At 36.9% G+C, this 17,856-nt stretch overlaps 1 protein-coding gene across 1 annotated transcript; it reads right to left on the bottom strand.

Annotated features, from left to right (window-relative positions):
- Positions 1–435: 435 nt before the first annotated feature.
- On the bottom strand, positions 436–3,248 carry LOC145093679 (Sas10/Utp3/C1D family). Its single transcript, XM_079031893.1, has 9 exons — positions 3,092–3,248; positions 2,339–2,415; positions 2,171–2,258; positions 1,880–2,059; positions 1,616–1,786; positions 1,361–1,525; positions 1,126–1,283; positions 894–1,029; positions 436–784 (listed from the first exon to the last, which is right to left on the bottom strand). Exons 2-9 carry the CDS (start codon positions 2,380–2,382, stop codon positions 773–775), a joined length of 954 nt encoding a protein of 317 aa, XP_078888019.1. The 5' UTR covers positions 2,383–2,415; positions 3,092–3,248; the 3' UTR covers positions 436–772.
- Positions 3,249–17,856: the final 14,608 nt, after the last annotated feature.

Here is a 17,856-nt window from a genome sequence, read left to right as displayed (position 1 = left end):
TACAAAAGAGATTTTATAAGTACATATAGTTTTTCCCAAATAAAACATAAATTAATATTAACCCATTAATAATAATAATAACAATAATAATAATAATAATGTAAAAAAAAAAGATTGAAGAAAAATATAGTATTAAAAACCCAAGAAATATAGGTAACTTTTTTCAAAAGTGTCAGAAAAATCATATTCATATCACATATTTATAGTCCATGTTTTTTTTTAAATAGTCTTAAAATAATAGTCTACTTAAAATAAATCTTTTTTTATCAAAATACTCATCATTATTCCTTAACCAAAATATTTAACGATGAAATTAAATGCAAGAAAGGTAAAACTATCATTTTAATTTTAATGTATATAATTAATGGTAATTAATGTTTCCTTAATCTGTATGTTTTTTTTTTGTCTAGAGACAATAATTTTAGGACAAGGGTATGAGTTTGCAAATAAATCCTTATAAAATAACCCAACCAACAAATTACAAACAAAATTACGAAACTAGCTAGTTTTCAAGTGTTGGAAAGGATTTAAGTCTTGATAATGCAACTAACATTCGAGGGGGGAGAGGGGGCTTATGTGCAAAAAATAGGAAAGTAGAAACCCCATATAAAAGAAAACATCAAAACAAAATTGATAAAATGAAAAAAGTTTGAAGAAATACAAGAAACTGTAGAAAACACATAGATTGATCCTCATGGCCTAAAGGTAAAAGTAAAGGTTGTGTGATTGTAGGAGAAGTATGATATTAAGAGTTTCTATCACCCATCCATCCCTAATGTCGTCTCTGTTGACAACACAACAGAAGAGAAGAGATTAAAAAATAATTAAGAAACAAACAATAGAAAAAGAAGTAAAACAATGAAGTGGTAAAAAAAAGAAAAAAAAAATTATACCTTGTGCCTCTTCTTCAACTTCCTTTCTCCAGCATCTGAATCCATGAAGAGAGAAGTTTGACCTTCATCACCTTCTTCTAAAGGTAAGCCCAAGGATTTAATATCATCATAGAAACCATCAGCTAGACCTGCCAGCCTGTACAACAAACAAACAAACATCCACCATCAAAATTAGTTATATTTTTCATTTTTTTTTATTTAACTAAATGACTGATTGTATTTGTATTTGTACCCATTTCTTGAGTTGCGCATCTGTTTTAGCTTCTTCTTTTCCATACTTGTAAGAGGAGCACGGGTGAAGAGCTCTTCTTCCCTCCTCGCACGTTCTTCCATTTTTGCCTTATATCTCCTCACTTCACTATCATCTTCAGTACCAATAACCTCCCTCACCTATAAATAAATATCATGTCATCAACCCAACAAACACACCAAACGCATTTTTTATTATTAAAAAAAAAAAAGTTAACCTCCTGGGGTCTTCCCTCGAGATCATTGATGAGATCTCTAGCATATTCGTTCTGTTGGGATTGGCGCAAGGCTTGTTTCTCTTTTCTCGACACATTTCTCTCTTCTTTTGACTTCTTCATTGATGTTGGAGCTATCTTCGGAGGTCGATACAAACCATCATCATCCTAATTCATTCATTCAAAAATATAAATCATTACATACAACGTGACAACCTCATAATCATAGATAGATAGATAGATAAAAATAAGTAAAACCTCGGGAGCAACTTTGTCTATAAGCATGTCTGGGTTTGGACGAAGCTTCAAAGAATCATCTGAAGCAACCGGTTTTTTAGGATCTACGTCCTCCATTGGAATTGGATTCCCATTTGTTAGGTTTGTAAGTTTTTTAATTTGGTAATTCAGCTTCTTGTCAATTGGGCGGATCTGGATGCACATTCATTGTATTTGTAAATTGTAATTTTGTATAACTATTTATTCAAGAAAAAACCATGGATATAAACAAAATGAGAAGCTGACCTTTTCCAAAAACAAACGTGTCTCTAAAAGACTATGGACGAGAGGATGTCCTTGAATTGGAAGGCCTTTGGCCTTTCGAAGCAAATAATATACAAGAGACTGACAGTAATTCAAAAGAAGCAAATGCTTTGCCTCAAGATAGCTCATCCCATCTGCTGTTGGGTATACTCCTGACTTTACCTAAAGATCAAAATATCATATCATATACATAGTTACATTTTACCTCTCCATTTTTACTTGAACAAATTAAAGGAAATTTGGCGGAAATAATCAAGTATTGGAGTTTCAAACCTTTGAAGTCAAGACATGAACTTTAGCTCTGAGATCATCTAACCCACCCTTTATATCTTTCAACACTGTAACTAGTTGAGGAGCTTCTCTGGCAAAAAGACAAATTCAAAATAATAATTAAATAAATGCAACCCGTAAAACTTCCATAGAAGTTGAACATCATCATACCTTTCTATGTTGTCATTATCACCAGACAGCTTTGTATCTTCCATACCCTCTTTCTTCAGCCACTAACACTTCCAAAGCTACAAGATATGACTGAGTTTTAGAAAAATCTCTACAAAATTTTTTAAAAAAATGGTAGCAACTACTAAAAGCATAAAGGCATGGAACCTTGAGTAACATCAGATTTGATGATTTATAGAAAGAGACTGAAACACAAAACATCATTTAGTCACACGAAAAGAAAACAAAAGGTTTTGTTTCCTTCAAGTGCTCAACTTTGATGAATCCTAAACATAAACTAATATAGAATTCTAAACTATGCGAGTGAGATCGATTCTTACATGAAAAACATTATAAAGAAACAGAGGCATAACCAAACCCACGGCACCATAATGATAAAACCTAAATATCGTTTCAGGCAATTCAGATTCAAGATAACAAACTATACTGGAAAATATCAATTACTAGAAACCGTGATAAAAATTTGATGTATATAAGGAAATTTTTAACCGAATGTAATCATTCAGATAAACAAACTAGTTAATCCTTTACCAGGGATCCCATAAACAACTACAGCAGGTTAGTTTTTTTAGTACCTTCGAGAAACAGAGGTATACAATCAGATGGTTTTTGAACCACAAAATACAAGTAAAAACAGAGGTATACAACCGTTCAAGATGGAAGCGACAATTTAGAAAAGTAACTAATAAGAAGTGAAGAACTAACAACTAAGAACTAGGAAAAGAAGGTGCTTACTTGTCGAGTTTGCTACCTTCCTTGTTCCTTCTGCGGACGTGAGGTGCAACGGTGGTGCACAATGCACTGGTGCGACACTGCGAGGCTAAACCTGAGAGAACGAGGTGAGGGTTTAGGGGTTGTTGGTTAGGGTTTTGTTTCTGATGGCTTGAAGCAAATAAACGATTATATTTTCTGTTTGACAAAATTACAAAAATGGTCCTTATGTATGCAAATTTTGGCTTGAAGCAAATGAACGATTATATTTTCTGTTTGACAAAATTGCAAAATAGTCCCTATGGTATGTAAATTTTTGAGGTTTTAGTCTAACTCCTGAGTATTTTTGGATTCATGGTCCTTTTGAAGTGGTTTGTATATAAAATTAGTCTCTGGACTTAACTACCGTTAAAAAGGATTTGTTAACTCCCACATGTGCCTCACACGTGAGGGTATATTCGTCATTTCATATGTAAGGGACCATTTTTGCATAATCGTTTTTTGGCTTAATTCCTTTTAAATATCCCCACTGTCTGCGATCTTCTTCCACATCGTCTCTTTTTTCTACCCTTCTTCTTCTTGAGCTCTGTTACAACAACAATGGTTCTATATTTTTGTGGAAAAGTTGTTTTGGTGAAAACATCTTAGACCCCTCTGAATCCAGGAATGAGATTTTTTGCATGCCCTATGAATAATTTTGTTTGTGGGTTTATCGGGTGGCTTGATCTCCCAATGTGTGCTAGGTCTAAAGCCATCATACCTGGTTTGCTAAGAAATTTGAATTCAATGCAGGAACGGTGCAATGAGTTGCTTAGAAGTGTGAACATGCTACAGGATCATTGCAATGGACTGATATGCAGGAACAACATGTTGGTGGCAAATTGCAAAGCATTGAAGGATGACAATTTGAAGCTGAAAATGTACTTGTTTGGATGTTGGTTTTTCTTGTGATTGTCTTGTTCTGTATCTGGTTTGCGTAGGGGTTTATTGTTGTCACACCCCCAAACCGAAACGGCGGAAACGTTCAGGGGTGGAGGACGTCATGTACAGTATCACAACAATTGCATCATAGTAATCAAAGTAAACACAACCATTACATTAAGATATGAATATTTACATATGTTCGTTTCATAGTTTTAGTACATCAAAAGTATATCGAAATATAAAATATGTGATTCTATACGCTCTGTCTTCACAAAAGCCTACGGGAGTACCTGTCTATTGAGTTCCTGAGAATACAAGCGATTTTGAAAGAGTATCAGCATAACGCTGGTGAGTTCATAAAATGTTTTTGTAATGGAAAACTGTCATGGAAACGGTAAAAATGCTTATATGCTTCCCAAGAAAATCCAATATTTTCTAACATATATATTCGTTATTGTGTTCTGTTTGAAAACTCTGGTTACCACCGGTATGTATATTATGTTCTGTTTGAAAGCTCTAGTTACCAACAGTATGTATAATAGTTTTACTAAATAAAACTATGTGTTGTATCCCTTGAATCCTCCAGTGTAATGTATAGTAGTTCTATTAATTAAAATAAAACCAATGAAGAATGGAATCCTGTAAACAAAGGTTAGTTTATACTATTGTGAGTCGTATAACCATGCTTGATATGACTGATGACCTCTGCGATGTTCTTCAGGCGTCGGACGATATGATATTTGTCACCCCAGGCATGTCTGCCTAACTGTAGCTAGCAGTTTAGGTGTGGGATTGTCAGTCCCGAATAGATCTATTCATAAATCTCACGCTCCCCCTCCAGGAGACTCTGGTTACACTAAAAGATAGGATTTAGCCAGTACCCTAAAGGGTACAATTGAAGAGTTGTCTCACAATCCCGTATTAACTAGTTTACGTGTAGTTTTGTATTGTTTTTCTCGTATTTGAAACTGTTCGTATACCTTGAAGAGTAATAATAATTATACTTAAATAATTATTCAGTATTGTACTCTTGAAATCCGAAAGTAATAATTTATATCATAAACTAAATTTGTCATAGTTTATATGTTTGATAATGTATAAGTTCTGAATTTGTAAAACAATATATTGAATTCCCAAACTATACCTATTATAGTTCACATTTAGGTTGTATACTCGGTTCATGTATTGATCAGAAGACTATGCATTTATGACTGTAGGTTGAAAACGTCCCTTATGCTCAGCATGTTACAAAAGGGATAAAATATCTCAAATATTTTATAAAATAGGTTATCTTTTAGTTGGGTCAATTTCAAAAGTTTTAACCCTGTGAAATTCCTTTGCATAAATTCACAAAAATCATTTGCATTTGACTTGTATTCCCCCTGAAAACGTTAAAAAAGAGTAAAAGCGTAGGGCTATGAACTCACTGATGATTGCGTGTATGTGCCAGACAACGAGACTGGAACTGAGGACCCTCGAGTTGTACGCGAAGTTAATGAAATCTTATAAATAATTAAACACATTTGCATCTAAACTTAGCGATTTCATTAGATAAAGTGTTAGAAAAACACTTGCTTTCGGTTAAGGAATGTTACCGGGACTCGATTGAATTGGGAAAAACAAGTTTTCAGCCAAGATTCATGGTGTAGGGTTGATTACGGTCGTGATGAGATTACGGCCGCGAACTTTTCTCGGTCGTGAACAGTTTACCGCCTTTGAAGGGTTCATGGTCTTTGAAGGTTTGAAGAGTTCACAGCCCGAGTTATGAAGATTTGAAGGGTTCACGACCGTGAACTCAAAAACACAATGTTTAAATCGACGAAAAGCAGGTGTTTAATGCTCCAAAATGTGTTCTAAGGCTGATAGAGTGATAGATGAAGAGAAAACTTGTGAAATATTGAGTTTTCAGGTGAGAGCTTTTAGAGAGAGAAAGTGTGTTTGCTGCCAGAAAAGTATAAATGAGGGTAGGGTTCATTTATATATAGGTTGGGGGTCCAGCCGTGAATGGGTACACGACCATGATCGGGTTTACGCCCGTGAACACCGTTCAGGCCATATTCGTTGATTTTTCGGAGTAACTCGGGTCTTTCGCGCAATTTTAGGTTCCGACTTATATATAAAATTTTAATTATAAAACTAAATGATTTTCCAAATCATAGGAATTTGACGGAATTTAAATAAAATCCAAAATTTTATTTAAAAATTGTCACATCATCCTCCCGATAGAGGGAATTTTGTGACAACCCGAAATTTCCATTCTGTACAAACCATTTGAAGCCAATTGAAGTTAGAACAGTTTCAGTGAAATTCCAGACTTCGGGTATACGTTTGGCAGTTTTTCAAGGTTTACACTTAAGGAGATATCAGGAGAGTGGATGCACTAGGGTTTTGTGCAACACTGTTATTCCAATACTCTAGGATAGTAGAGTTCATTCCGGGAATAAAAATATTTTCTGCCAAAAATCTCAGGACTATATATAGAAATCTGAACCAAATAGTTCATTAGTTACAATTCCAATTAGAGAAAAGCCGAATTCTCTCTCATGGATCTTCGGGTTTTTATCTCAAATTGTGAGTACTTCGATCTAGTTATTTAATATAGCTTAGATTGTAGTTTATAACATCAAAATCATGCCAAAACCCCAAGATTCGGGAGTTTACCGCCCAAGAACACTTGGGGAGTAAACTCCATTTTAAGGGCTAAAGGTGTCCCAACTCCCAAAGTCCCTCAAATCCATGGAACTCGAACTAGAACCCACCATTGCATGTTTAGGACACCAAAACAATTAAGATTCAAGGGTGAAAGAGAGTTCACGGCCAAGGAGGTTCTTGGGCCGTGAACTCCATGTTTAAGTGCCAAAATGCCTTAAAACCCCTCCTTAAGCCAAGATACTAATTTGGGCATGTACCTAAATGAGTTTAGGAGTAGCTAACACACTTAGAACACCAAGAAAAAGGTGTTCACGGCCCAAGATGTTCCAGGGCCGTGAACTCCATTAAATGGTGCCAAATGGTGCCATAAATCCTCCTAAACCCTTGGACATTAGCCTTGATTTATTCCTTATTAAATTAGAGGCTTGAAAGCACCATAAACCTTCCCCCAAAGGAGATTACGGCCGTAATCTCCATGGGATATGGTCCCAGGGCCGTAAACCCCTATAAAGGGGGCAAATGTCACCCAAACACTTGATTAAGCCTTAAAACAATTCACCAAACTAGTTGTATAAATGATAGGATTCATTTAGAGACCTTGTTGAGAGTTTACGGCCAGGAGTTTACTCCCCTGGGCCGTAAACTCCAAAGCATATGGTCATTTGACCATAAACTCCCATTAGAGGCATTGCACTCCTTTGTTGCAACCCATTTGCCTCCTAGCACTTGACCAAAAGTGTTTTCCTCGCATTAAAATGCTTATACTTGTATAATTAGTGTTTTAATCACTAATTATTTATATACATATGTCTTCATATGTAATGAGGATCATTGTGTGTGTCTAAAGTCTTCACTTGACACCAAGCACTTGTCCGATCCTTCCTTACGATAACAGTCCGTTCAATTCCAATCACTTACTGCAGGTGAGTTCATACCCCTTAATTAATGTTTTAAACTGCTCTTAAATGTTTTATGGGGGGATACAAGTAGAATTATGCTAGTTATTATATCAATCACATGTGATTAATAAGTAGAATTATGCTAGTTATTATATCAATCACATGTGATTAATATGCAACATTCAAATGATTTACTACACATTAACCGTTTTACCAAACAGGTTCTTCAAATGATTTTCTTAAATGTTTTATATGTTTAAAAATCCTTTTCAAACCATTTTACTCCGATCCGTTTTACTCCAAGCTATTACCAAATCGTTTTTCTTCAAACTGTTTTCACTTCAAATTGTTTTATCGATTGACATCAAGTCGATCTTCTCTTAATATAATAATTATGTTCAAAGGTTTTACAAAACTTATTTATGCTTTTATATTATAAATTGCATGCCTCTATATGTATAGTTATATAATAAATGTTTAAAAGACTTAGGAAGGCTATCCACCCTATTTCCTTTTCGCGCTTGAGATGTGGTCTGGTGAGATATCGGGTACTCGTCCGAAGTTTGTTTAAATATGAGTTATATAACATATGTACATATATAGTCATAAAGGCCCTTCCAGTTCATCCCATGCCCTTGGGTAGCAAGGGTATACATCCATGTTCATACTTACCAGTTAGATTACTAGTAAACTACCATAGGGGTGGTTTAGGAAGATACTAGAACTATTACTAGAACACAATATCATACTATGAGTCAGTTCATTCATGAGTCAATACTTACTACTATGAGAACATATACAACTATACTAGAGGAGAACATATACAACTATACTAGAGAAGAACATATACAACTATACTAGAGAAGAACATATACAACTATACTAGAAAGAGAACATATACAACGATACTAGAACGAGTACATTACTATACTTGCTAGGTAGAGAGCACGTACATTACAGCTAGAACAGTTCATACCATTACATATATATGAATACGTTAATAATTGTGATCCACTGTATCGGAGCATGCCTTAAATGTCATGGCCCGAGTTGTAGCCAGAGTCTCTTGGAGGGAGAGCGTGAGTTTGCGTATAGATCTATATTGGATTGACTATCCTACACCTTGCTGCTAGCTACAGCCGGACCTGTAGGTCTGCGGGTGCCAAACGTCATTTCTTTTTACGACCTACATTTTTCGTTGTTTATCCAGTCGATATTATGGTACATTTAATCACATGATGCCTTAATATAAATCCGGTTTAAGGTAGTTAGTATAGAAGTAGTTCCTATAATACAACACTACAGTACTACATTAATTTCCCCTTTTCATATTTTAGTGATCATTTCACTTAAACATTAAATGTAAAAACTATATTTTGTAAATGATAGTTACACTTGGGAAAATTACACACTTTTACAAGAAACGAACATTTAGAACAGTTAAGTCTTGGTAGAAGACACATTTATATAAAAGTAGGAATCATAGGGATTTCTAGGGTTTTTCAAACGTTTACAGTTGTTTTACACACATTTTTATACTTCAGTTCAACTACATTTTCAATACTTACAGTTCATATACAAATTCTTACATACAAATACTTACATACAAATTAAGACACTAAAATACTTATGATCTCGCCAGCTTCAAAGCTGATACTCGCTTTCAAAATTACTTGTATCCTCAAGTCATCTATAGACAGGTACCGATGCAAGGTTTAGAGAAGATGGAGCTCGTTCAAGACCCATCTCTCATTTTGATTTATGCTTTAGTATTTATCAAAATTTGACAGAACACACTTGTATAATAATTATATTATTAATGCAATGGATGATGTTGTTGCTTGTTTACTACTTTACATTGTTGTGATACTGTACATGACGTCCTCCGCCCCAGAACGTTTCCGCCGTTCTTGGTTTTGGGGTGTGACAGATTGGTATCAGAGCATTGTTTATAGTGAATTAACTATATCAACCCATAAAAGATATACTAACTATAAATACATAAGGGATTAAAAATACTCTGACTAAGAGTTTATACTTTAAATAATAAAATATTTAATAAAGTATACGTGCCTGCATTCATACTAAAATCAGTGTCACTAGGACAGTACAAAAGAATTACGATTGTTGGGCAACACAAGTGGGCTTAGAGACATATGGTCAAAACTGGGAAGATATAGCCTGATCACCTATATTATCCGAGGGTTGACTAACATGTGCCTAAGTGTAGTTGTGTGGTTTCAACAAGTCTAAAATCTTACCAACCCTACCACAATGAGAACAGTAGAACATAACATTAAACTTAAAATACTATAGGAGTATTTGGTGTTACTATAAGTACGTTATACTTGAGAACTAAAACGGGATCTTCATTACTAAGTTGATAGTTGCTAAGTGGATACACTAAGGCTATATGTAATTAGGATGTTATAGACTTAGAATCTGTGAAATTTTACTTTACCCCGATTCTGTGTGAATTTGGAGTTAAGGTCACATATTCGAAGGCCTATCCTGTTTCGATTACGTATAACTGGTATGCACTTCACAAATAGCGATGTAACTGATGAAGATTTTCTAAATAATTATCTAGATAGTTCGTCTAATAATTATTTTCTTACCCCAATTCTCGCATAGATAACATGGCTAGACTCCATCCCCACAGCAACCTGTTCCTTCCGAACGAAGTTATTGCTGGATGGTTTGGAGAAGAACCAGATAATGATCATCCGATCCCTTTGAATGATCACCATAATGAAGACCTTTCGGATGATGCTAATTCTGAAACAGAGGTTGAGAATCTACCCCAAGCAGCTCCCTTTCCAATTCCTAACCCTCGTCCGGCTTTTCATGGCCCAACGCCTGAGTGGGTGGAATGCTTGGAAACATGGAGCCAAGGACAAGATCAGCCCATGCCATTTAAAGGTGACTGAAGCTTCTACGACTTGAGCAATGGGGGCTCAACAGATAGATTCTTGCCAATCTTGGTCCATAGGGTGACCCGAAATGAGATTCAAGGCAGGACAGCCCTACATCAGATCACCGAAGTTGTCACCGATGCTAGAATGCATACCCTCCGCAACATTCGTCTAGAAGATACTCACGAGTGATCAGAGAGAAACCATGAAACCCTGCTGCAAGCACTGGCTGAACCACGAGCCGAAGTCATAGAGCTCCGAGTACGCCAAAGGGTGTACGAAAGACACCTACTTGATGTAGAACGTCAACTGGCTGAACTGAGGGTTCACCTGAGGGATGACCGTCGTTAGTAGTAGATTCTTTACCTTACTTCCCTTGTTAGAAAGTAATCGTTTTCTGTCTTTGCCCGATGTGACATTTTCTATGAAATTACCTTGTACTGTAAGTACTATGGTTAGGTCTTTATGCTGTCAAGAACTATCTTCTCTGGATATGATGTAAGACCTTTACAAGGTCATTTTCCTGAATCTTTACGTCATGAATATCAAAGATATTGACGGTCGGCTAACTTCTGTGTCATTTCCTTTATTCAAGTACTCTCATCATACTTTCATTTGAGTCTATCTGAAACCTGCTTTAGTCAAGTCATTGGACTATAGCAAGTTAGATCCGGAGACATTTCCAAGTCTCTTTCAGTGGTTGGATCATGTTATTCACCAACCTACGATACCTCGGCTTGAACGAAAAACGTTTTGAGACCATTCTGTGAGCTTACTTCTACTCATTACTAGGACTGTATCATAGGGATGTAGGTCAAATTTTCGAAAACATACTTCTATTCTTTACATAACAGTCGAACTACACCTAGGGTCAACCAGAATCGCTCACAAAATCCTTATCTTTCGTGTTACAGAATCATGTCGTCATCCGGAAACAATCAGTCGAGCAACGAAACCCCTATCCTCCATATCGACACCACTACATTACAAGCTGCAGTAGCAGCTGCTGTGACAACTTTCCTTACACACATCAACTCAGGCAACACAAACAAGACTGAAAAAGGAGCCGAGATTTCCGATGGTAGTACCAAACCGGGAAACCAACAAATGGCAACAGCCATGGACTTGCAAAGTAGTAAGACCGAAAGGAAGAAACGGAAGCGTCAAGCTCAGAGGGAACGCAAGAAATCCCAAAAACTTGCCATACAACAGCAACAAGTGGACACCCCTACCATTCCCGTACCGGCACGACCCATCACTCAAGTCCCTTTCATCGGGACTAACCCTACACACGAGAGTAGTTATAACGCCGAATGCTTTAGGAAGCAATTTTCAAAGTGGAGTAACGAGGAAGGCACTCGTGTCCACATAACACTGGCTAAACACTGCAATCCCGTCACCAAAGCTAGTCTAGCCAGTCATGCCACCAATGCGGGGAGATAGGGCACTTCAAGAAGGATTGCCATATAGCAAAGAACTCTGGCACAGATGGGAGGATTCTCAGGATCACAGCTGCGGGAGAACCTGCTCCGGAACCCACGTTAATGTAATTAAGGCATTTCGTTGTGACAGACTTATAAACTATCCGAAACTAGTGCAACTAGAGTCTTACCTTTTGCGAGATCATGTCTGTGTAGGGATGCTCGTGCTGTGTATACATGTCTTTTGTAGTATATCTTATTCGCAGCAATGGTCTTGTCGTAAGTCTAAAGTACTGTAACTCTGTTCATGGTTGCACGGTTGTGTTTGGTCTGTAAACGTCTTATGTTCAAATCTAATGTCTTTAAGTTTCAGTATGATTTCGACATTATCATACGACTTGATTCAATTTGATCCTCACAAAAACAACTTCATACGTACATCGCTTTCTTCTAGATCGCTTTTCCAGCGAAGCCGTCATATCAGAACACCGAAGTACTCATGCCAGGAGTACCTCTTAGTTATTTTCTTTCCGAAGAAATCCTCGAAGTACCACTCGTGCAGTACGTCAAGTTTAATCCAAGGATTCATGTGATTGATCTATCACTGAGGAATGTATACATAAGAGGGTTATATAATCAAGGTTCTACAGATTTAGAATTGATGATTCCGCTTTAACTTCTTTTTCCTCGAAAGGAAGTGAGCTTAAAGAAGAATCAGTTATTCGACTACCTTTTCAATCTTAATTATATACGACTCGTATACACGAGATTATGATTGTGAAAACATGTATGAATTCTAATATGAACTTCAGGACGGAGAACTGCCTAAGCCTACGAGTAATCGCATCGTCATGTGAACAAACTTAGAACCCAATATGACTCTTGTAAACAGATCACCCTATAGTCTAAACACCTACGGAGATACCAGAACAGTACAGACAACTTAACCAACTACACAGAAATAGAATTAGAAGACTAGGCTTCTCACCCTGGAGAACCCCGGTCTTATTCTTCTGAAGATCGACGGATTGCATTGTATGTACCTCAGCTGTCGAGGACTCCGTCAAGATTTTCATTAGAAATCGTTATCTCTGCCTCACATAGATGAAATGGTTGAGCAAACACAAGGAAAGAATTACTTTCATAAATGGATCTGAGATCCGAATATCACCAGTTTGAGTGTTAGGGAAGGATGTCTAGAGGACTATCTTCTGAACTCGATGCGGACACTTCGAGTCCGTAGTGATACCCTTTGGATAGGACCAATACGCCCATAGCTTTCATGAGCTAAATAAGTAGAGTACGTCTTTCTTACTTGGATCAGTTCGTCATTTCTCCAGGTAATGACTTACTTATCTACCCTCGTAGTAAGAAGAAACCCATGGAAACATTTCCTTCAGAGGAACTTTTCGCGAAGTTCTCTAGGCACGAGTTTTGAAATTGAAGAGTTAAATTCCTATGACACACTGTTAGTGATATGGGAAAATTTGAGTACTCTTGCAATTTGTCAAAACCGTTGAGAATTTGTTGACACCAGAGAAGCCGACATAAATTCGCCAAATTCTAGGTCTTACAGACCTACTATCTTAGTTCATTCAGAACCCCTCACAAAGTACAGAAACCTTTACCACCTTGACACATCAAGGAGTGGCTCTTGACTGGGAAGTTAAACAAGAAAAGGAAACTTTGGAGATTCCAAGTGAAAGACCAAATTCTTTAGGAAGTCTCACTCGGGAACGACTTAATACGCTTCGTAAAGCGTCGAAAGCTAAATCCAAGATAGACAAGACCTCCGAGATTCTTACCAGAATCAGTCCTGTATCTCGCAAACTAGACCTACTCCGCGAACTCAGTAGTGTACATTCTACTCTTCGCGTCTCGATCGTGAAACCATACCTTTCCGTTAGGACTCTTGTAAGCCGAGAGGTCAAGCGGACGAAGCAACGCCGTTGCCAGTTAGTGAAGGTTCGTTGCAATGCCAACCGAGAACCCGATTTCGCTTAGGTGCGCTAGAACCAATCGATTAGGAAGTTTCCTCCTCATGACTCGATCATTCGTACCTACTTCCTTTCCTAAATTCTAATTTCGGGACGAAATTCCCTTTAACAGGGGGATGATGTGACAACCCGAAATTTCCATTATGTACAAAACATTTGAAGCCAATAGAAGTTAGAACAGTTTCAGTGAAATTCCAGACTTCAGGTATAAGTTTGGCAGTTTTTCAAGGTTTACACTTAAGGAGATATCAAGAGAGTGGATGCACTAGGGTTTTGTGCAACACTGTTATTCCAATACTCTAGGATAGTAGAGTTCATTCCGGGAATAAAAATATTTTCTGCCAAAAATCTCAGGACTATATATAGAAATTTGAACCAAATAGTTCATTAGTTACAATTCCAATTAGAGAAAAGCCAAATTCTCTCTCACGGATCTTCGGGTTTTTATCCCAAATTGTGAGTACTTCGATCTAGTTATTTAATATAGCTTAGATTGTAGTTTATAACATCAAAATCATGCCAAAACCCCAAGATTCGGGAGTTTACCGCCCAAGAACACTTGGGGAGTAAACTCCATTTTAAGGGCTAAAGGTGTCCCAACTCCTAAAGTCCCTCAAATCCATGGAACTCGAACTAGAACCCACCATTGCATGTTTAGGACACCAAAACAATTAAGATTCAAGGGTGAAAGAGAGTTCACGGCCAAGGAGGTTCTTGGGCCGTGAACTCCATGTTTAAGTGCCAAAATGCCTTAAAACCCCTCCTTAAGCCAAGATACTAATTTGGGCATGTACCTAAATGAGTTTAGGAGTAGCTAACACACTTAGAACACTAAGAAAAAGGTGTTCACGGCCCAAGATGTTCCAGGGCCGTGAACTCCATTAAATGGTGCCAAATGGTGCCATAAATCCTCCTAAACCCTTGGACATTAGCCTTGATTTATTCCTTATTAAATTAGAGGCTTGAAAGCACCATAAAACTTCCCCCAAAGGAGATTACGGCCGTAATCTCCATGGGATATGGTCCCAGGGCTGTAAACCCCTATAAAGGGGGCAAATGTCACCCAAACACTTGATTAAGCCTTAAAACAATTCACCAAACTAGTTGTATAAATGATAGGATTCATTTAGAGACCTTGTTGAGAGTTTACGGCCAGGAGTTTACTCCCCTGGGTCGTAAACTCCAAAGCATATGGTCATTTGACCATAAACTCCCATTAGAGGCATTGTACTCCATTGCCTCCTAGCACTTGACCAAAAGTGTTTTCCTCGCATTAAAATGCTTATACTTGTATAATTAGTTTTTTAATCACTAATTATTTATATACATATGTCTTCATATGTAATTAGGATCATTGTGTGTGTCTAAAGTCTTCACTTGACACCAAGCACTTGTCCGATCCTTCCTTACGATAACAGTCCGTTCAATTCCAATCACTTACTGCAGGTGAGTTCATACCCCTTAATTAATGTTTTAAACTGCTCTTAAATGTTTTATGGGGGGATACAAGTAGAATTATGCTAGTTATTATATCAATCACATGTGATTAATAAGTAGAATTATGCTAGTTATTATATCAATCACATGTGATTAATATGCAACATTCAAATGATTTACTACACATTAACCGTTTTACCAAACAGGTTCTTCAAATGATTTTCTTAAATGTTTTATATGTTTAAAAATCCTTTTCAAACCATTTTACTCCGATCCGTTTTACTCCAAGCTATTACCAAATCGTTTTACTTCAAACTGTTTTCACTTCAAATTGTTTTATCGATTGACATCAAGTCGATCTTCTCTTAATATAATAATTATGTTCAAAGGTTTTACAAAACTTATTTATGCTTTTATATTATAAATTGCATGCCTCTATATGTATAGTTATATAAGAAATGTTTAAAAGACTTAGGAAGGCTATCCACCCTATTTCCTTTTCGCGCTTGAGATGTGGTCTGGTGAGATATCGGGTACTCGTCCGAAGTTTGTTTAAATATGAGTTATATAACATATGTACATATATAGTCATAAAGGCCCTTCCAGTTCATCCCATGCCCTTGGGTAGCAAGGGTATACATCCATGTTCATACTTACCAGTTAGATTACTAGTAAACTACCATAGGGGTGGTTTAGGAAGATACTAGAACTATTACTAGAACACAATATCATACTATGAGTCAGTTCATTCATGAGTCAATACTTACTACTATGAGAACATATACAACTATACTAGAGGAGAACATATACAACTATACTAGAGAAGAACATATACAACTATACTAGAGAAGAACATATACAACTATACTAGAGAAGAACATATACAACTATACTAGAAAGAGAACATATACAACGATACTAGAACGAGTACATTACTATACTTGCTAGGTAGAGAGCACGTACATTACAGCTAGAACAGTTCATACCATTACATATATATGAATACGTTAATAATTGTGATCCACTGTATCGGAGCATGCCTTAAATGTCATGGCCCGAGTTGTAGCCAGAGTCTCTTGGAGGGAGAGCGTGAGTTTGCGTATAGATCTATATTGGATTGACTATCCTACACCTTGCTGCTAGCTACAGCCGGACCTGTAGGTCTGCGGGTGCCAAACGTCATTTCTTTTTACGACCTACATTTTTCGTTGTTTATCCAGTCGATATTATGGTACATTTAATCGCATGATGCCTTAATATAAATCCGGTTTAAGGTAGTTAGTATAGAAGTAGTTCCTATAATACAACACTACAGTACTACATTAATTTCCCCTTTTCATATTTTAGTGATCATTTCACTTAAACATTAAATGTAAAAACTATATTTTGTAAATGATAGTTACACTTGGGAAAATTACACACTTTTACAAGAAACGAACATTTAGAACAGTTAAGTCTTGGTAGAAGACACATTTATATAAAAGTAGGAATCATAGGGATTTCTAGGGTTTTTCAAACGTTTACAGTTGTTTTACACACATTTTTATACTTCAGTTCAACTACATTTTCAATACTTACAGTTCATATACAAATTCTTACATACAAATACTTACATACAAATTAAGACACTAAAATACTTATGATCTCGCCAGCTTCAAAGCTGATACTCACTTTCAAAATTACTTGTATCCTCAGGTCATCTATAGACAGGTACCGATGCAAGGTTTAGAGAAGATGGAGCTCGTTCAAGACCCATCTCTCATTTTGATTTATGCTTTAGTATTTATCAATATTTGACAGAACACACTTGTATAATAATTATATTATTAATGCAATGGATGATTTTGTTGCTTGTTTACTACTTTACATTGTTATGATACTGTACATGATGTCCTCCGCCCCAGAACGTTTCCGCCGTTCTTGGTTTTGGGGTGTGACAAATTTTGTCCTGAAATTCTAGCATGGTATACAAATCATGGACTCGGAAAAAGATGCGGGGATTTCTGTTTCATCTGATCTTCGCGCTCCTAAGTGAATTCAGGTCCCTGCTTGGCATTCCAACGGACCTTCACTATCGGTATGCGACTTTGCTTTGTGCGTTTGACTTCCCGATCCATGATTTCGACTGGTTCTTCCACGAAATTAAGGTTCTCGTTGATCTCGATCTCATCAAGAGGGATCACAAGGGTTTCATCAGATAAACACTTTTTAAGGTTCGACACGTGGAAGACGGGATGAATGTTGCTAAGCTCTTTGGGTAAATAAAGTTTGTACGCTACGGGACCGATCCTAGCGAGGATCTCGAACGGTCTAATGTATCTTGGATTTAGCTTTCCATGCTTCCCAAAGCGTATCATGCCCTTCCAGGGTGAGACCTTCAACATAACACGGTCACCAACCTAGAACTCCAGGGGTTTTTGTCGTCTGTCGGCATAGCTCTTTCGCCTATCGCTAGAGGCTTTCAGTCGTTCTTTGATTTGCATGATCTTCTCGGAGGTTTCGCGAATGATTTCTGGGCCTGTATAGTTGGGCTAATGATCCATG

The sequence above is a fragment of the Lactuca serriola genome, chromosome 3 (assembly GCF_051521515.1).
Source record: "Lactuca serriola cultivar US96UC23 chromosome 3, Lser_US96UC23_V15, whole genome shotgun sequence".
Classification (NCBI taxonomy): domain Eukaryota; kingdom Viridiplantae; phylum Streptophyta; class Magnoliopsida; order Asterales; family Asteraceae; genus Lactuca; species Lactuca serriola.
Note: the sequence above shows the minus strand (reverse complement) of the source record. Positions and strands in the feature narration are given on the sequence as shown.